The 20,373-nt window shown below is 44.1% G+C and overlaps 1 protein-coding gene and 1 long non-coding RNA gene across 14 annotated transcripts in view; both read left to right on the plus strand.

Annotated features, from left to right (window-relative positions):
- The window catches only part of ZNF532 (zinc finger protein 532), a 49,650-nt gene extending 44,638 nt beyond the window's left edge, over positions 1 to 5,012 (plus strand). For all 13 annotated transcript variants that reach the window (XM_053408796.1, XM_053408795.1, XM_053408802.1 and 10 more), the window contains 3 exons: positions 2,033 to 2,145; positions 3,498 to 3,645; positions 4,197 to 5,012. In XM_053408796.1, the coding sequence (XP_053264771.1) occupies positions 2,033 to 2,145; positions 3,498 to 3,645; positions 4,197 to 4,691 (756 nt within the window). In that variant the 3' untranslated portion in view covers positions 4,692 to 5,012. The remainder of the gene's footprint in view (positions 1 to 2,032; positions 2,146 to 3,497; positions 3,646 to 4,196) is intronic.
- The window catches only part of LOC128423537 (uncharacterized), a 74,619-nt gene extending 63,272 nt beyond the window's left edge, over positions 1 to 11,347 (plus strand). Inside the window, exon 2 of the long non-coding RNA XR_008332790.1 lies at positions 9,658 to 11,347. This is a non-coding gene — a long non-coding RNA (uncharacterized LOC128423537). The remainder of the gene's footprint in view (positions 1 to 9,657) is intronic.
- The last annotated feature ends 9,026 nt before the right edge of the window (positions 11,348 to 20,373 follow it).

A 20,373-nucleotide genomic window follows, 5' to 3' on the forward strand; every position in this document is an offset into this window, starting at 1 on the left:
TGCGCAGAAGCAGCGAAAAGCGACGCGTGCGTGCGTGCGCAGACGTGCCGTGGCTGGTTACATTTGCTTCTAGATGCGAACGGGGCTCTGGAATGGATCCCGTTCGCATCTAGAGGTACCACTGTACAGCACAAAGGGCTTGCAATAAGTTACTTGGACCAGTGGTGTGGGGAGGTGCAATAAACAGAAAGGCCCCCTGTTCTTACTCCTCACAGATTGGTTTTCCTAGGCTCTGTGGTTTAACCCACAGCGCCACCCACATCCCTGGTCCAAAAACGAGTTTGCATGTTCCGGTGTTAGCTTCTTGGCTCCATCTTGGCCACATGTAAAAACCTCTATTTGCTTTGTTTGCCATGATTAATAAACCTTTAAGTTTATTCTTTCAGTCACCAGTCTTACTAGACTGTTTCCTTGGTCACGCTGCTGCAAAATATGTACCAAACTCCAAGCAGGGTGGGCAGGCAGTATGCTCAGTGTGGACAAAAAAGGCACCTCAGAAAAGGAAGAGAAACAGAAGTGGAGAGAGGGAATGTAATGGAGTGTCCTGAAAGAGCACTGGCCGCCTGGAACCGTGAGCAGGAACACTCCATACTGTAATATTTTCTGGCAAGTCCCACTTCTCTGAACTAATAACAGTCTTATCGACTCCAACCTGCTTTTGGCTCCCCCCTGCCAACGAGGCTTTCAGAGTAGTAAAATTAAAAAGAAGGAAGAAATTTTAAAAGCTCATAATTTTTCATGGTTGATGTTCAGCACAGACCCCTAGGCAGGAGTAAAACTAATAAAAACCATGTCAGTTTTGCTGCCTTGGGTAGAAGGAGAGAGAGACGTGAGAGAAAGCCATATGGGAAATACCGCGAAAATGTAATAAGCTCAGAGGTGTTGGTAAAGACAGAAGAAAGCTCGTAATAAGCAGGCTCTCATGGGTAGAGATGCTATAATGAAACACCCATGTAGCAGCTTTCAAAGATGGAAGCTGAAATAAAGCAGTGTGTGTGAATTGTTCCAGAGTAGGATAAATTCTCGGATACGGGTCGTTGGTTAAAATGTTTTACTGCTTCTTGGGTCATTTATGTAGGTCATCATGCAGCAAGCCTTGTTCAGATCCACTCGCTGCTGTTTATCATTTGTGTTGCGAATGGCTACTAAAGAGAGAGCTGTAAGGGGTTGCCTAGCAACCTTGGGTTTGGCTTGGGCCTAGCAAGCTCGTCAGCCAGGGGCGAGGAATGCCAGTGATGGATCTGTGTCCCACAGGTGGACTGGTTAAGAGCATCACATAACTTGCTGGACACAGACCTCCTTCCATTGCGGTCCAGCAACCAGTTAGACACTTCTGGGACTCACAGAGCAGCGCAAGAACTGCTGTATGTCCTCAGCATCTCATACTCCAAGGCAGGCTTCTCCTCCTGCACATGGAGGTTCCATGTATCCGTCATGGCTCATAGCCATTGGCTAGTCCCCACTTATTTTGGATTGGGGAGGGGGGACAGACACAATGGTCCATAGGTCTTGTGAGTCAAATATCAGTTGTGTGAGCCACCTGTTCAGGAAGATCTGAGCACAGGGCATGGAAATAATGCACATGTATCCCTCCATATGCTGCTCTGCATTTAACAGCTGGCTTTTGTGTACGACGCCATTCCTCCTCTCATTAGCTGATTTCCATTTTGCCTGGTTAATTTCCCCCACTCGATTGACTTCTAGGGGGCTAGGCAGAGCAGCTGCAACTGGTAATTGCAAATCTGGGAAACCACACAAGTAGGTCTTTCAAAGCGTTGTGTTTGTAGAGCCATCAGGCTACCTATACTGGATCAGAATTAGCAAGGGGAAAGTGGCTTCCATTGCTTTCTAGAAATAATTCGCTGTACAACCCAGCCCTGCTCCCTCTGGTGGACACATCACGTCATAACGGTGCCCTGGGATGTGCCATGCTCGCGACATTGCTTTGTTTAAGGTAAAGTGTTAAGTTAACTGGCACATATCATAATGTACCTCCTTTTTAAAAAAACGTTTTGACTTCCTTTCTTTAAAGCAAATGAAGAAGCATCCTTGCCGACAGTGCGACAAATCCTTCAGTTCCTCGCATAGCCTTTGCCGCCACAATCGCATCAAGCACAAAGGCATTAGGAAAGTTTATACCTGCTCGTAAGTTCTGCTTTTTAGAGTTCTGCGCAACTATGTTCGTTATAATAATTCTTAGACCTTTTAAAAAAACAAAAACAAACCTGCCCTTCTCTTATTGAGAGGCCAGGTAGCATATCTGGAGACAATCTGCTCACATTTCAGCCTACTCTTTAGAGAAAATGAGTCTCCAGCTGGAGCCACACAGTGTTCTTCAACCTTTTGGTCCCCAAATGTCGTTGGACTACAATGCCCATCATTTTCAGCTGGCTTTGCCAGTTGTCAGGAATGGTGGAAGCTGGAGTCCTGCAGCATGTGAAGACCCAGAGTTGAAGAACAAGGTTCTACAGAACCCCGTGCTTGTCTGTCATGTAAGACTGCCTGCCACAGAGGAGGGATAGCCAGCACGGTGCCCTGCAGATGTTCTGGACTACAAATCCCATCATCCCTGCCATCAGCCATGCTGACTGGGCCCCATAGGAGCCCAGAACATCTGGAGGACTCATTGTGGTCCCAAACATCTGGTGGGCACCACATTATGTACCCTTGGTTGTAGAGGATTATGGGACAATTGCCAAAGTGCGTTCTCAGCACATGCATGGCGACAATACTGAAACCAGAAGTGTGTCCTGGAATGCACCCAGCTGTTTCCTAAGACAGCTTGTTGCTGGATAAAATAGGTAGCAGCAGTCAAGCTGCTTTTTATGCATCAAATAAGTTAAAATGGCCTGGGTGTATGTATGTGTAAGAGAGAGTGCTCCTATTGTTCTTCAGGTTGAATCCAAGTAAAACGTGTGTGTGTGTTTATTAAAGATTTACTTGTGTTGCAAAACAAACAAAGGAAAGTACATATAGCATCTCCATTTTCGGTTCATAGAGTCTTTTCCACAGTTTGTTTACATTCGCCAACCAAGTGCGATGTAATCCCATACATCCTAGAAGACAAAAGGAAACAATGGGTGCAAATGGAGATAGATAACATCGGAAAAAGCCCTCCTTTAGTGTACCCATTCCTCCAAAACAAACCAAGGAAAATTCCCACAACACTAACCAAGTTCAAGGAAAAAGCAGGAAAACTAGCCCCATTCCAACTAATTACCTTGGCCTACCATCCATCCTGCATCCCCAAACCTTCCAAATAAAGACCTGGCAAGCTCAAGGCCTATATTGCCTCACCGACTTTTACAAAAGTAAATTATATTTTATAATTATAATTTTATAATTTTATATGAGTACACCCATTGAAATCAGTAAGATGTGAGTTAGCCATGTTCATTCATTTTAATGGTGGGCACTTGAGCACCTGTGCAAACACTGTTAGTACCAACTAGTTGATCATAACTGTTGATGATCTGCTATGCATTTTATTCATGCAGGCACTGTCCGGATTCAAGGCGTACTTTTACCAAGCGGTTGATGCTCGAAAAGCATATTCAGCTGATGCACGGCATTAAAGAGCCCGATGTGAAAGAGATGACAGAATCCAGCAATGTAGGACAAAGCGCAGTAAAAGAAGACGCGAAGGTGAGCTCTTATTTGTATGCAAGTCCTGGTCTTTAAAAAGAAACATGGAATACCAGCTGAATAAACTTCTGTGTCCTCTCAACAAATCAGAGTTGGGAAACTTGAAGCTTCTTTTGTCTTTTGAGGGAAAAAGTGAAGAAAGCACTTTGTGACCTGCGTGTGTGCAGATGCGCGGGTTGTGGGTTGTGAACACTGTGGGTTGCGAACGTGCATCCTGCACGCATCACGTTCACAACCCAAGCGTCCACTGTAAATAAGTAACAGCCATTGTAAAACCTGTCCTCTGTGTCGGATACACCACTACGTTTTTGAAAGCCATCTAAGGTAGTAACCATCACCACCCCAAACACATACACAAACTTTGGCAGAGAGTTCCATAAGTTAAATTGTGCCTTGTGTCAAGAAGTGCTTCCCAGTTGGCTGATTCCGAACACAATCCTTAGCTCAATACACACACTTATTTCTAGTGCAGAAGCAGTGAACATTCATGAGAACAGCTACATGATCATAGCTGGGTTGTTTATTTTAAAACTGATTTGTTCCAACTTCAGGTTCCCAGTCCAAAGCGTAAATTGGAAGAGCCTGTGCTGGAATTCAGGCCCCCTCGAGGCGCCATCACTCAGCCGCTGAAGAAGCTAAAGATCAACGTTTTCAAAGTCCACAAGTGCGCAGTCTGCGGCTTCACGACCGAGAACCTCCTTCAGTTCCACGAACATATCCCCCAGCACAAATCTGACGGCTCTTCGTACCAGTGCAGGGAATGTGGCCTCTGCTACACCTCCCACGTCTCCCTCTCCCGGCACCTCTTCATTGTACACAAGCTGAAGGAGCCCCAGCCCGTCTCGAAACAGAATGGGTCGGGGGAAGACAGCCAACAGGAGAACAAGCCCAGCCGCGAGGAGGAGTCGTCTGACAGTGCCGTGTCCGACAGGAAGTGCAAAGTTTGCGCAAAGACCTTTGAAACAGAAGCGGCCTTAAACACCCACATGCGAACACATGGAATGGCCTTCATTAAATCCAAAAGAATGAGCTCGTCTGAAAAATGACCCGCCCCTCCCTCCCACCCCACACGCATATCCCAAAAGCGAGAGAAAGAAGAAGAAGAAGCCTTCTCTACTTCAGAACGTGACTGACCTTTCTTTCTTTCATTCATTTTTGGTACAGAAAACCTGCCACACAATGGAGATAACAGCTCTTCACACGCTGTTGCAATATATTCTGTACTGAAAACAATATCTTCTTCACCTCATCGCTAGAGAGAGAGATATATAGAGAAATATATATATACATAGATATATATAAGCCCCCTAAAGACTTTTTTTTAAAAAAAAACACTCCACGTGAAATAAAGCAGTATTTGAGTTGAACAGAGTTTGTATATATTTAAACAGATAATTTTTATACTCTTTGTTATGTGTTGGTATTGGTATTTAGTGGGAAATCCTTGTTTCGTTTTGTTTTTCGGTTTTGGTCAGTTGTTTCTGTTTTTTTTCTGGACAGCAAGTTCGTTTTAAAACAGAGTTCTTCATATTAGGGCATTGCTTAGGTTTCCATTAAACCGCTTCGTGGGGGTGGTCCCTTTCTGATGTCACTAAAACATCAAGGGAACACGCCCGTCTGTCCCATAACTCTATGATCATGCTAGAGGTCACATGGGAGGAGCCATGATTCCCCCAGCTCTTTTCCATGTTACCATCATCCTTCCTGGAAACCGTGGTTAATTCTGGCATGGTAAGGAGCTGTACCATGTGCCATTGGACTGCCACACGATCTAGAGCTTCTGAAATTGCCAGCGTTGTGTGTGTGGAAACGTCGCACATTGTGGTGGCTCACACACCTAAGCATTGAAGTCACGAGGAAGCCTACCAATATATATACATCCAGGGGAGGATTGACAAAACTGCACTAGAAAGCAAAAGTTAAAAGAAGATAAATGAAAGGCAAGTCGCTTTTTTGTTTGTCTGATTGCTTTGTAGTTACTGAGTGGTCCACTGGATTTATGCCCCCAAATAATGTTCTTAAAGATCAGGAGGATTTAGAATAATTTTATTATGGCCTCTTGCATGAGGTGCTTTTTTGGAAGATCTTCCCGTATTAATGTGAGAGGGCATTTCCGTGTGTAGACAACACATCGGCTACAGAACCCAGCTGCAGTTTCCTGCAGAAAAGCCCTTCGAAATAATGGGAGCTGCCCCAAAGCGCTATCCTTCCTTTTCATCGCTGCTTATGTGTAAGGAATGCCCTGGAGGGTCTGTGCTGCTTGTGTTTTAAGCATCATGCTCTTTTGCTCTCCTCCACTACACTTTTGAGAGAAGTTCTTAGACTCTTTCGAAAGCCCTGTTGAGGTGCTTCAGTATTTTGCTGCTTAGCTGCTCCCAGTTAAACAAATATGTAGAGTACTGTGAATTGAGTTTACAATGGTGGAGAGGCAGGGAGAAGGATCGTGTGCCGTGTCATTTCTTAAACACTACATTGAAAAACCCATGAAATGATGTATTTTTTGTTTGACGGAGAAGGCTGAAGCCTGGATGCTTGCATAATATGGTAGGCGGCGCCAGTTTTATGTCAGATCAGGTGCTTGGAGGCGTAGGATAAATTTGTAGCCCCCCATTGAAAAGCTAACACCCTGTAGGTCAGACTATGCCTCCATTTAGCCCAGTATTGTCTCCTCTTGTTTCGCAACAGCTTTACCAGGATCTCAGGCAGAAAAAAGGGTCTTTTCTGTCACCTGCTACCTGATTCGCTTTAACTGAGGCTGCCAAGGATTTGCTTCCCTCTCCTACAGTTTTTGTTTCCGTTGCTTATTGAAACATAGACTAGATCGGACACCAAAATGCACAACCAGGAATCTGGGAGGCTTCCTAGAGCTGCCTTCCTCTTCTGGGTAGAGTTCTGCAAAGAGCGCTCAGTCCCCACTTTCCCATGCTCACATGGGAAGTCTTAAAGCAAGGAAAGGGATTTGGACAGGTGGGTAGGGCAGCCCACCTGTCCATCATATAATTGACAGGGGGGTTTGCCCTGCCCACCTGCCAAAGCTGGCACAGTCCCATCAGTCTCAGCCAGCAAGGCCCAGCCCTGGGAGATGCTGAGCCAGTGTGGTGTAGTGGTTAAGAGCGGTAGTCTCGTAATCTGGGGAACTGGGTTCGTGTCTCCGCTCCTCCACATGCAGCTGCTGGGTGACCTTGGGCCAGTCACACTTCTTTGAAGTCTCTCAGCCCCACTCACCTCACAGAGTGTTTGTTGTGGGGGAGGAAGGGAAAGGAGAATGTTGGCTGCTTTGAGACTCCTGAAGGGGAGTGAAAGGCGGGATATCAAATCCAAACTCTTCTTCTTCTTCTTCTTGAGAGTTGTAATGATCTGGACCACAGGGAAGGCTGCTCTAAGGATCGGGCCGGTAGTGTGACCACCACAAGACAGTGAGCCTTGCAAACCATGGCGTTCTTATAGCAGTTCCTGTTATGTGATTTGGCAATAGCATGGACTGTGGGAACAAGAGGGACTTAGTGCAGTGCTGTGTGTAGGAAGCAGCCGTGCTTTTGAATAACGGTTGCTGGAAATCACAGAAGGGGAGAGAGCTCTTGTGCTCACCAGCATTTGGTCGGTTGCTGTAAGAACAGGATGCCGGACTAGATGGGCCATTGGCCTGATCCAGCACACCCTTCTTCAGTTCTTAACATATTCAGCAGTTCGGTTGCATAAACAGTATTCAGCAATTGTTATGAACAGGGCTTGGTACCTGTCACAAAATCCTGTATCGTTTGAAATACCCTTGCTTTACTCTTTTTAAAGCAAGTCTCTAGTTCTCAGAGGATGGCTATTTAATTCTCAGAAGCCAAAGGACAGTATGAACAGGATTTCCGGTGGATAGGCTCTAGCCACTAGGAAATGGTGCTTCTGTGTATAGGGTGGTTCTTTGCCACTCGCTGTGACTAGGAGAGACATTTTAAATCATGCAAGGTATATGAGTATATGGAGATGTGGTTAATTTGCATAACTTACACAGGTTGCAGAATTCAGTTTTTGTTAATGCAGCATAGACATAGTGCAGGCCTGAATTTGTGTGAGCTACGCTTGACCCTTCATAGCAAGCAATGGGACTTGCCTCAATGGTGCTGTGTTTTAATCTGAGGCCTGAGTGATCTCTGAATGATTGGTGAGCTTCTGAGACAGGGTGGCCAAACAAACTATGATTGAGGATGGGCACTGGAGTCATATGTGATGCCAAGCCAGATCTACAACAAACCAAATGTTCATAAGCTAGCAACTAACCATTGCTTCAGACTGTGTTTTGCTGGTAGAAGAAAGAAAAGGAAAACCAAAGTATAGTTAAGCTGCTGGGCAGGCTTCACACATAACACTATGCCATTGTTCAGGAAACCATGGTTTAGCATTATGTGCAAACCAGGCCAATGTTTAATTGTCTTTGAGGATGGTTCTGGTTTGCAATGGTTGGTTTGTGCACTTGGGAATACATAGGAGTGAGCTGATTTCTAGTGTGTTCCTCTGAATTGGCCACCTAGTGAGTTTCAGCTTCATGTGCCCTTCCTTCCTCACAGTCTCTTGGTCTCGCTCTCCAATTAGTCGAGTAAAGTTTTGAATTCTGAACTACACAGTTACTATTTTCAAGGTTGTTTGTCTTCTGGTTAACACAGACATAAGCCAAGCACCTCCCACCGGTTCTTTTTGTTGCTTTCAGCTTGTTTTAGCCTCTCGGTTTACATATATGAGGAAGAGATGCATTCAGGTGCAAGCAATCGCAGAAATATGAACCGAGAGGTATGTTGCCAAGGTGATAGATGGAAAGGGTACTATTTGAGCACTGTGAGTCTTTTTCAGAGCGCCATCATATAGTCCATGCTGCATCACATAAAGATGAAGGACCATGAAGCACTCCGAATAATGAAACCGTTCTATACGTGAATAATACTACCTACATAGTAGTTCTAATTTTGCAGGTAAAATGTAATTTCTTTTTTAAAAAAAATGAAAAAGAACGAGGCCTGCTGTGTAATTCACACAGCTCATAGATTTCTTAAAGGTTCTGGACAATACCAGCAATTATAAAATGTTTTGAAATATTCAGAGTGCTTCACATAAATTATCTCAGTAATCCTTACAACAGCCTTGTAAGGTAGGTCAGTATTATTATTATTATTATCATCCCCACATTGCAGATGGCTGCATGTGCGTGGACAGAGCTCATATTTAAGGCAAGATTTGAACGTGGGGTTTCTCAGCTCATAGTCTTAACCCTCTGCACTAAACGTACGCTCTCGTCTACTCTGAATTGCACCCAGAGTCTCTTGGGACAAATAGTGTTAGCTCAGTGTTATGCAGTTCCCAGAGCGCCCAAATTCTCTACCAAAATGTGTTACGTGGTGGAGTATTTGAGATTAATGGGGAAGCTGGTGGCCTGTATTTAAAAATACACACCACGTTGCTAGATCTCATGGTTATGGAGTTAGCAAGGATTTGTAGAAGGTTGTCAGTGGTTTCCAGCCTCAATGGCTTTGCTCTGTCACCATGGTTGAAGCCAATAGTGCTTCTGGATACCAGTTCCTGGAAACTGCAGAAGGGGAGAGTACTCTTGTGCTGGCAGGTTTCCCACAGACATTTGGTTGGCCGCTGTGAGAACAGGAAGCTGGACTAGATCTTAAGATCTTCTAGTTTTATTTTCAGCATTTAAGGCAGTTTTCTCCATGCATTTGTCCATGCCGCACACTCACATCCCCATGCAAGTTTTAACAGACACCCACATGACTATTCTGTGCCTCTTACAAAAAAATCAGCCCCAAGATGCCTGCAAAGTACAGTGGTACCTCTGGTTACGTCCTTAATTCGTTCTGGAGGTCCGTTCTTAACCTGAAATTGTTCTTAACCTGAAGCACCACTTTAGCTAATGGGGCCTCCTGCTGCTGCTGCGCCACCAGAGCACGATTTCTGTTCTTATCCTGAAGCAAAATTCTTAACCTGAAGCACTATTTCTGGGTTAGTGGAGTCTGTAACCTGAAGCGTATGTAACCTGAAGCGTATGTAACCCGAGGTACCACTGTATATATAAGTCAACTTGCAAAAAGTGCAGCTGGTGGCCACGAACCAGGTGTCTGCAGTAATTAAATGTTCAAACCGCCGCTGGTGTACCCGTTTTCTTCTGGGCTGGCAAATGCTCCGTACGGAGCCCTCATGTGCGAAAAGCTCCCCCTGGTTTGTGACAGAACATGCACCTGAGGTGCTCTGCGTACAAGCCAGCTGCACCACATTGTTGGATTTGTGTGGCTGTTAACAGGAGACACCCCTCGGAGGCAGGTAAGCAATCTTGCACTATGTGCTGATACTTCCTGCTCCTCCGGAGGCATAAACCTGTTAATTTAGCACCTTTTGATTTGCATTTCCTAAACACTGTCAATCTCCTCAGTGGAAAGTTTGGTGCTTTTGGAGGTGGGGAACACCTCAGAATGTACCTTCTATCAGTAACTCGTGTTTTTATGGAAGTACAGAAGAGGTTCCATGGCTGCCCTTCTTACACTAGGTTGGATTTTTGTGGGTTGCTTTTATACCACATATGTATTCCCTGAACCCAATTTTGTACTTTTTTAGAGGGGGGGAAAAACACATTGAAAACAAAATGTTCAGTGTATGTACGTATGTATGTATATATAAATATATATATGTATGTATGTATGTATAGGGGGAGAGAGAGAAAGAAAACTGCATGATTATACTGTAGTTAAACGTTCCATTCTTGAAAACCAAGGGAAGGAGTCGCTGCTCTCGGGAATTATACATTTTGTCCATAGTTACTTGTATGAAGACACATGTTGTATGTAAATAAATGTGGGGTTACCCCTCCCACCTCTCTTTTGCCCCTAAAGAATTGTGATATTCTGTTATTTATTGAGCAGAGGAAATATTGATCCACTGGTGTCCAAAGGGGGCAGTAGCTGTGTTAAGTCTTTTGCAGCAAAAAAATATCCAAAAGCCTTGTGTGGCACCTTAATCATAAGTTGCCAGCTTGGAGGTTTCCAGATGTTTTGGCCTGTCATTCCCATCAGCCCCAGCTGGCATAGTCCATACTGGCAGGGGGGTGATGGGGGTTAGAACCCATAGAACCGGAGAGTTTGAAGGGACCATGAGGGTCATCTAGTCCAACCCCCTTTTGCCCAACGTAAAACTCGAACCCACGACCCTGGGATTTAAGAGTCTCTACCGACTGAGCTGTGGGCCAAAACACTCTGTTGGCAAGAAAGCCGTGTTAGCCTTTAAGGTGCCTCCAGATTCCTTGCCATCTTCTAACATTTTTTCCGGATATTCTGTCAGAAGCAAAACGAGTTCTCAGTAGTTGAACATTATTTGTTCTTCGCTTTGTTGATGATGACCAGTGAATGCTTGTTATTCGTTTTCTCCCTCTTTTTATACTCAACAAATATCGGGAGGTTATCGGGAACGTCTTGATTCTACCCTGTAGCTGAATATGCAGGATCCTGTTACACTTCTGTCAGTGATGTATACTAGCTTGTCACTGCCTTTTAAAACTTTTTTAAAAAAAGAAACTGTGTACCTCTTAAAGCCTCACGCTTGTCGATGTGCACTTTTTGACCTGTGTAACAAATGGGCAGTCACTATGCAGTGATGGTGTTTTATTTTGGGGGGTTTTTTTGTACAGAGTGAAAGGAATAATAAAGGTTACCTTTTTATTACAAGACTCTTTCCATTGTTGTTGTTTTGTTTATATTCATAGAGTTGGAAGAGACCACAAGGGCCATTGAGTCCAACCCCCTGCCAAGCAGGAAGCACCATCAGAGCACTCCTGACATATGGTTGTCAAGCCTCTGCTTAAAGACCTCCAAAGAAGGAGACTCCACCACACTCCTTGGCAGCAAATTCCACTGTCGAACAGCTCTTACTGTCAGGAAGTTCTTCCTAATGTTTAGGTGGAATCTTCTTTCTTGTAGTTTGGATCCATTGCTCCGTGTCCGCTTCTCTGGAGCAGCAGAAAACAACCTTTCTCCCTCCTCTATGTGACATCCTTTGATATATTTGAACATGGCTATCATATCACCCCTTAACCTCCTCTTCTCCAGGCTAAACATGCCCAGCTCCCTTAGCCGTTCCTCATAAGGCATCGTTTCCAGGCCTTTGACCATATTTGTATGGCCTTCCCATTATCGCAGTCTTCCAAGACAAAACGCTGTTCTAAACCAGAAGCTTTATCCCTGCCACCACAATCAAGTACATTTTAGGCAGTCAAATGTGTTCATTCAGATATATTCTTGAAGCTGGTCTGTACCTTTGTGTGTAATCCTATGTCGAATTTTCGGAAGTGTATACTTTCGCGATAGTTCTGAAATTGGGGTGAGAGAGCACCATAGAAAGGTAACAATCACCTGCCTTGATCTCTGTAACAAATTGCAGCAGGTGATTTTAAAAAGCACAGAGGAAGTAAGCAGGACATCCAAGCTGAGAAAACACTGAGGCGCAAAGAGCCTTTTTCACGCTATTTGTGCAATTTCCACAGCATTGCATCTGTTTTGCAAGGCAAATTGATCCTTTTTCAATTAAGACACGGTTGCCTTGTCTTCTCACCTAAGGCAAGTGGCTTGAGGCCCTAATATATACCGCCAGCCCTAAAGGAAGAAGTCTAGAGGTAAACGAGGTGTAGAAATGGCTTCTGGGTTCAAACTCCTCCTGCTTCTTTTACTGCCTTATGCTTCTGTTGCAATAAATATAACTCTTGGATGTTGGGAAGATGTCACAGAATTCCTTTCTGACCTGAATGCAGAAGAACCCAAAGCTTACGCCGTAAAGAGTAAGTAGAATTTTTAAAAAGTGTGCTTGCTTGAGTTTTCTTGGCCTGTTAATTTATTTGAAATATGTATCTCCACACCTGCTAACCGGGATTCTTGATGTGGCTTAAAATGTATTTCAAATACATATAATTAAAGTGGCAATCGGGATATTCGCTGTGGTGGTTGGAAAGGTTATGGTGAACAGCAGGAAGACCAACAGTAAATGTAGCCAGAGCCGATGACAGGCAGAAGCAACTAATTTTAGTTTTGTACCCCAATCTTCCAGCTGAATTCCACAAGTAAGCTACCATCTCACCCCTCTTAGCAACTCTTTAGCCCAGGCAGGAATGCTTTCTGGGTTCCAAGGCAAATTCTTAAAAGGGAAACAGAGATAGCATCGGGCTCATCCGTCACTCCCCAGAAACCAACTCCCTCTCATACAAAAATGTAGCCTAGACCGATGGCCTAGGTGCATGCAGGGTTGGACTAACCCTGAGGCTCTGGCAAAAATGCTCTCAAGACGGCACTACCCAAATTTTATGAAGTTTATTATCAATAAAAAAGTAAGGAAGAAGACAAGCAGAAGAGGCAGAATGATGCTTCAAGGAATCTTTCAGTTTAAATCTATCCGAATACACCTGCTTACAAACAGGCTTCTGGTCTACTCACGTGTAGCAGTCATTGGATGGGATTTGTGGGACAGGGACCATTTGGCCACAGTCCATTTTTAAGAGGTTTGGACCCAAGTGGGACTTGTCTGACAACAGACTGTGTCCTGCCAGTCGCCAATAATGTCATTTTAGGTAGACTGACACCTTTTGGAAGTTGGGGTGTGTGTGGCCATCATGGTCTTAATTACTACCAGAATTCTCCATCTCTTTGCCGGATGGAAGAATTTTACTGGCATTACTTTTTCATTGCAGTCGGGTAAGAATAATCACCCAGGTGATGCATTTTCCTACACAACTATTAACTAGGATGGAATATCAGTGGTTGTCTCCATCTCTGCCTGTGTATTCAGGGAGAGGCATAACTTCTTCTCTAAGGCAGATGTAAGAAATCAGGGCTCTTTGTTACACCCTCAGGCTAATGCCAGCTTTGGGGAACCCATCCTTAACTACCATGTCCTAGGGTATCATAATGCAAGTATAAATAACCAAATTAGTAAAAAGTAGGACCGGATGGCACTGTGGGTTAAACCACAGAGCCTGGGACTTGCCGATTGGAAGGTCGGTGGTTCGAATCCCTGTGACAGGGTGAGCTCCCGTTGCTCCTGCCAACCTAGCAGTTCGAAAGCACGTCAAAGTGCAAGTAGATAAATAGGTACCGTTCCGGCGGGAAGGTAAATGGCATTTCCGTGCGCTACTCTGGTTCGCCAGAAGCGGCTTAGTCATGCTGGCCACGTGACCCGGAAGCTGTACGCCGGCTCCCTCGGCCAGTAAAGCGAGATGAGCGCCGCAACCCCAGAGTCAGCCACGACTGGACCTAATGGTCAGGGGTCCCTTTACCTTTACCTAGGACTATTCCAACCAAAGCATTCGGCAGAGTAGCGGTGGGTGCAGGCAGCTGAACCCTCTCATTTCCCCCCAAATGCCTCTGGCCCCCTTCCTTTCATTGCATCCTTCCTTTAGTCAGTTTCTGGGTGGACCATGTGTAGTTTGCCCGGCATCCTTGCTTTGATTTTACAGTGTACGATTCTGTTGGGAAACCTGGCAGCAATGTCCTTGGTGGGAATGTGGACAGACTGGGATCTTACACTGAATGCATTTCTGCTGAGGCACCTTCCGGAAGATTCCGAGGGCAGTACTGCAAACTCCAAGTACAGCAGGTGTGTGACCTACTTTGGGTTGGCTGAATGACTGTGTTGGAAGGGCAACTCCCAAAGGTTCTTCAGCAAAAAAAGAGAGAGACTCCCATGTGAAGACAGAGGTAAAATTGGTGAAGACAGAGGTAATATTCTAAGGTGAGGATAAGTTACCTTGAGGAATTTCATAGGTGGAAAGTGTCCTGTCTCCTCCTCTCCGCACCCTGTACTCCTTAAAAACTGCTCTGGAAGGTTGGGGCACACGCTGACTAATGTGGAATGAAGTGGGGGGACTTCTAGGGGAGAGGGTATAATCCAAAATTAGGCAGGAATTCTAAAATAAATTAAGGAAGTTAACAGCAGTCGTTATCTCTGCTGTTTGTTAGAGCTCTGCTAAATTAAAATCTTAAATACCTGGTCTCAAATGCCTACTCATACGTGAGCAAAGCACTGCCTTCTAGGCTACAGGTTTATTCTGAGGATAAAAAGCTCAGGATACAAATGGAATTCATACCTAACTGGCAAGTCCTGTAACTTTTAATAATTATACAGAAAGAAGGATTTTTAGCAGGCTTTCCTACTTTGACTTCAGCCCCTCAGACAGCTCATTTTGAGTGTCAGGGAAGAGCAGCGAATTGTTAGTTTTTTTAATTTACTGGGGTTGCATTTTTACTGGCAGGGAGTGGGCAAGGGGCACCATTTCTTATTGCACCACAGGCAGCAAAATGTCTTGGGCTGTACTTTTAAACCCCAGAGCAGATCTGTAACTGTCCCTGGATGCATGACGCCTGGCCTCTGGTGAATCTTCTTGTCCCGCTGATGTGCAGAATCTCAGTATTTTTCAAGTTTTGCCAGAATGCCCTTGAAATCAGTGCATCTAGGGTATCTACTCTATTTGCCTACTTTTGCCAGTATCCCTTTGTTGTTGTTGTTGTTTAGTCATGTGCGACTCTTTGTGACCCCATGGACCAGAGCACACCAGGCACTCCTGTCTTCCACTGCCTCCCGCAGTTTGGTCAAACTCATGCTGGTAGCTTTGAGAACACTGTCCAACCATCTCATCCTCTGTCGTCCCCTTCTCCTTGTGCCCTCCATCTTTCCCAACATCAGGGTCTTTTCCAGGGAGACTTCTCATGAGGTGGCCAAAGTATTGGAGCCTCAGCTTCAGGATCTGTCCTTCCAGTGAGCACTCAGAGCTGATTTCCTTAAGAATGGATAAGTTTGATCTTCTTGCAGTCCATGGGACTCTCAAGAGTCTCCTCCAGCACCATAATTCAATAGCATCAATTCTTCGGCGATCAGCCTTCTTTATGGTCCAGCTCTCACTTCCATACATCAGTACTGGGAAAACCATAGCTTTAATTATATGGACCTTTGTTGGCAAGGTGATGTCTCTGCTTTTTAAGATGCTGTCTAGGTTTTGTCATTGTTGCCTAGGTTTGTCACTGCCAGTATCCCTATTTTCTCTTAAACCTATTGCAACAAGAGAACTGAAAAGCATTCTACTTCTTAGGATGGAATTGATTACTACAATGGATTATGTGCCCCCAGTTCCTGCCACGAAGAAGAAATTACGGCACTGGCTGTGCTAGGTAAATTGACTGTGATTTTGTTGTTTGTTGCTGTATAACATCTTGTAGATGAAACTTCTGTCTGAAGATCCAATGTGTGTGGATTTATGACTTGAGTTCACACACCGTGTTAAACTGTCACTCATGCTTTTTAATATGAGTTTTATTATTTGCAGATTAAACAAAGAAAACAAAGGGGGGAATTATTAAAGAAAATAAAGAAAAGGAAATAATATATGGAGAATACTAATAGTAACCATGAGCCACCATCCATTCACACCACAGACACATTAATGTTAGTACATGCATCTGGTAATTAAACATATATGTTTGGAGAGAAACAAACTACGGGTCTGCATTCAGATGACATGACAAGCCAAGGGTTATGGTTTGTTGCTCCTAGCGCAGCCCGAAGCAGAATAGTGCAGACTTCGTGCACCAGCATGATGTCCATAAACCATAGTCAAACCTTGTTTGTGGTTTAACATGACATTACAAACAGGCTAGAGTGTGTACGTAGATGGATCTACTTTTGCTCTCCTTTTGCTCCCGTGTTTACTATCTAAAAATAAATAACACCCTATTTCCACAGATAGCTGTCAGTTTGCATTTCTTAGTACAGAAAGTATTGATCGGATGTGTAGAGATCTTTCCTGTTCTGCTTAGTTCAAGAGGGTTCTGGAAGGTTTATTTCTATGTGAAAGAAACAAGCGGAAGGTTTCTGGTGTTTGGGTTATTCCTTCCGAGAAGCCGAGTACAGCTGGTTTAAACTGGTTCTGTTATCTCTTCTGTCAGGGTCATGCTGACTATATTAAGGAGAAGGAGCCTGGTTTTACTTTCTCTTTCTGTCTCTTTCTTCTGGTGTGGTGTTCTGTATGCTTAGTGTTAAGGTTTAGTCTTATTATAAGTTCTTGTAAGTTTAAGATAAGTCTAAGATAAGCTGCAACTGGATTTCTTATGAACAGTGCCAATCCTGAATTTATTGGATTTGTGACCATTATGCTCATTTCCCTTCAGTAGCAGCAGTGCTTTTTTTCTTAAAAAATGCTTAAGGGTACTCTCATTTTCCTACTCATATTGAAATACCGCCCCCAAAATGAGGCCAAACTTAGATTCACAAAATGTTTAGGGGTACGAGTACCCCTGCGTCCCCCCATTAAAAAGCAGTAAAGCTCTGCTGGATGAAATACAATTGCCTCTGGTCTATTTTTGGGAATCCTACAATGTGCTTAAGTTGTTACTCCTATTTTTCTTCCTTCTCATTTTTCATTGGCCTCTTTGTTCTTTACAAAGAACAGGAAAAACAACATTATAAGTACTTTTGAAAGGGAGAATGGATACTTTCATTTTTCCGATTGCACTGTATGCTAGCCTTCCCCATCCTGTCACCCTCCAACGGCTGAAGAACTCCATATCCCATCATCCCTGACCCTTGGCCATGCTGACGAGGGTCCTACAACATTTAGCAGACCTCAGGTTCTAAGACCTAGGTCACTGTTGGTCACCTGCAATTTGGCCCTTAAACTGACCTCTCATGGGCTTATACCAACTCTGTTTCTTCCATATTTCTGCAAGGAAGGTGAAACAACCAAGGGAATGCATGTGAGAGATTCATTTCCTAAGGCCTCTGGAAGTTTATTATTTTTGGGGAAAGGTGCAGTAAAACCTTTGTGCCGAATAGAAACGCTTTCTGGGACTTAAAAGAGCAAATGTTTCCATTTACTCCATTGAACAAGCTGGTAAAAATTGTGATCACAAAAGGCTCCATTGTCCTGACCGTGAAATTATTAACTTATTCTTCCTTTGACAGGTGTATTTAAATTCAAGACCATCTCTTTCCTATTGCCTTTTCCGTCTCTGTTCGCTGTGAATTCAACGGCCTCGTTCCCGACTGTGGCCAGATGCGCTAAGAACCTCTTCCCTATTGATGTGTTTGTAGTGGTTTGTTTGTAAGTACTGAGGGCAGACGTCTCAGTCCAGCCGTGAAACTGACCCTGAACACCGTGCCTCTCAGGAGCGAGAGTCGCTCTGCAGTAATGAACTTCTATTTCCCTTCCAGGTTCGTTAGCGTTTCCTTCATCATCTTGCCAATCATCGGAACCATTTACACCGCTGATGTATGGGAGAAGGCTAAGCGCGATGAATTGCCATCGGACGGTTTGCCTCCTGCAAATTACGGGAGCACATCTTTTGTTGCAAGAGATGCAAGCGAATCAAAAGCAGAGAGGAAACATAGTCATGAACCTGTATCAGAAGCGCTGGCCGCATTTGATGGTTCAAAACAAAGTAGGGATTGCATTATTATTAATGGTGATTTTGGTAATTATTTTTATGGCACCTACTGTGAGCAGGTAGCATCACAGAGTGCGGGGCGTGGGGAGGGCAGGTCTCCGTCCCGAGGAGTTTACAATCTATTTTGAGATAGTAGGAAAGGCAACAGAGGGAATCAAGGACAAGGAGGCGGGAGGAAGCCAGCCCTGAAATCTTCAACTCCCGCAGGGTTCATTTGGGTTCAGGTTCAGGATAATTTTAGGAGGACTAAAAGTTCAGTTTCAGGTTTCTATTTGGAAATCTATCCAAAATGAAAGGTATTGAGTTGTATTCCGTGTAGCACCAAAGAACCATCTCCATCTCTCCTCCACTCGCACCCCTCCCCCAAATCTGTTCTGAGTTTCTCCCCCCAACCCTCCTGAGCAGAGAAGAGGGAAGTCCTGTGGGGCTAGCAATAATCTTTGCACAGGCTTCCCCTTTGCAAATGGATGTGACTCCAACTGCAGCCTATGTAGCTGGAAGAAAAGCGCTGTTGTTTGTTTTGGAAGCTGTTTGTCCATTAATTATCCCCCATCATCTGCCAGTCTTAAAATGTGATCCCATGCATGTCTACTCAGAAGTAAGCCCCACGGAGTTAAGTGCGTACATGCTTTCGAAAAAGGACTATTTATTCACTCTACATGGCAGAACACGTATAATCTACATGGTATAATGAATTAATTTCTGCTGCTTTAATATTCTTAGGTACCTTGGACTGCGTTCTGAAGTGTTTTTCCTTGCAAAACCATCTCCCAGCCATTTGGCTGATGAAACCCTGTAAAGAAGTCTCCTTGTCTCTAAATGGTATCAGAGCGCTGAGTCTCTTGTGGGTAATTTCTGGGCATACAAGTCAAATGACAGCATGGCAGAATTTAGGTAGGAGCTGAAGCTACAAAGGCAGATATATTCCTGTTTTAAAGGAAACACGGTGTTCTCTAAATGAACTCACTACTCATTTCAACTGCTGTTTTATTCCATATTTGACACTCGGGATTGCGGTTCATGGGCTGTGACTTGCTGCTAAATAGCCCTGGCTTTGGGTTTTTTTCTTTTTTTTGACAGGGCGATCAGTTATGTAGAGGCAATGAGATTTGTTCAATAGAGAGTTGTAAAGAACAACGAGAGTCCTCACTTGATATATCTCATTCAGTGCATTTCACATCTTTCCTGGGTCCTTTAAGAATGATTATAGAGAGGCTGAGCTGCTATTTGAACTGGAAAGGACCTTTTCAGTGACCAAACCAAAACTTTGTAATTCTCTGCTTCAGAGAGAAGAATCTGATGTTCTTCCCCCACACTGTGGAAGACCTGTTTGCTTCTGAACTTTGGTTGATAGGATTTCACAGCTTTCCTCTATTTCTCTCTGTGTGTTTCTCTCCTTCCCTCGTGTGTGTGTGTAATTTCAGAGGCAGGAAACCTGTGGCTCTCCAGATGTTGCTGAACTCCAACTCCCATAATCCCCATCCACTGAAGCTGTTAGCCCGGGCTGATGGGAACTGGAGTACAACAATATCTGGAAGCCCGTGAGTTCTCCTCACCTTTGAGATATAGTGTGTTTCTTTGTCTTTCTTGGCTGCCTTGGACATTTTGGAAATGTGAGATATAAATGTTGTAAATCAATAAAATTTGGAAGGGTTTCCTCAACATACATTCTGTAAAAGAAGGATTAAGGACACAGCAGTTAAGAACTTCGACAAGAACTTCATTGTCTATCTTGAACAAGAACAAACCAACAACAGGACACTGCTGACTCAGTGTCCCAGATATAACTAAATCTAGTTCCATCTAGTGACACCAGACACATGCCAATTTTCATTCCAGCACCTCAGTCTTCAAGGAGGACGATCACACTACAGTGTGTTTTGTTTCATTTCTTCCTCACCTTTGAATGGGCACAGGAGGTTGTGTGATTGTTTTCTGGGTTGCCCCAATTTCAATACAATATTTCAATCTTCAAGACAGGCACACACACTCATCCCTTTTAGCTGGAGAGGAGCAGCAGTTCTAACATTTCAAAACATCCTCTGTCTAACAAATAGTTCCTGTAAATTTCCAAGAGACATGAAAACGTCAGTAGGGTACTGTATTTGCAAAGCCTGAACATTCAAAGACTCATTATTTGAACTCCTAATATTTGTAAACTGCTTTGGAAAGGTATTAAGTGAGAGGAAGGGAACTTATTTTTTTAAAAAAACCATAGGCACAATTGGACCTGATTTGTTCCATGTTTCTCTTCGTTTGCAGAGATATGCTTGAG

Source organism: Podarcis raffonei, chromosome 11 (genome assembly GCF_027172205.1).
Source record: "Podarcis raffonei isolate rPodRaf1 chromosome 11, rPodRaf1.pri, whole genome shotgun sequence".
NCBI classification, from domain to species: domain Eukaryota; kingdom Metazoa; phylum Chordata; class Lepidosauria; order Squamata; family Lacertidae; genus Podarcis; species Podarcis raffonei.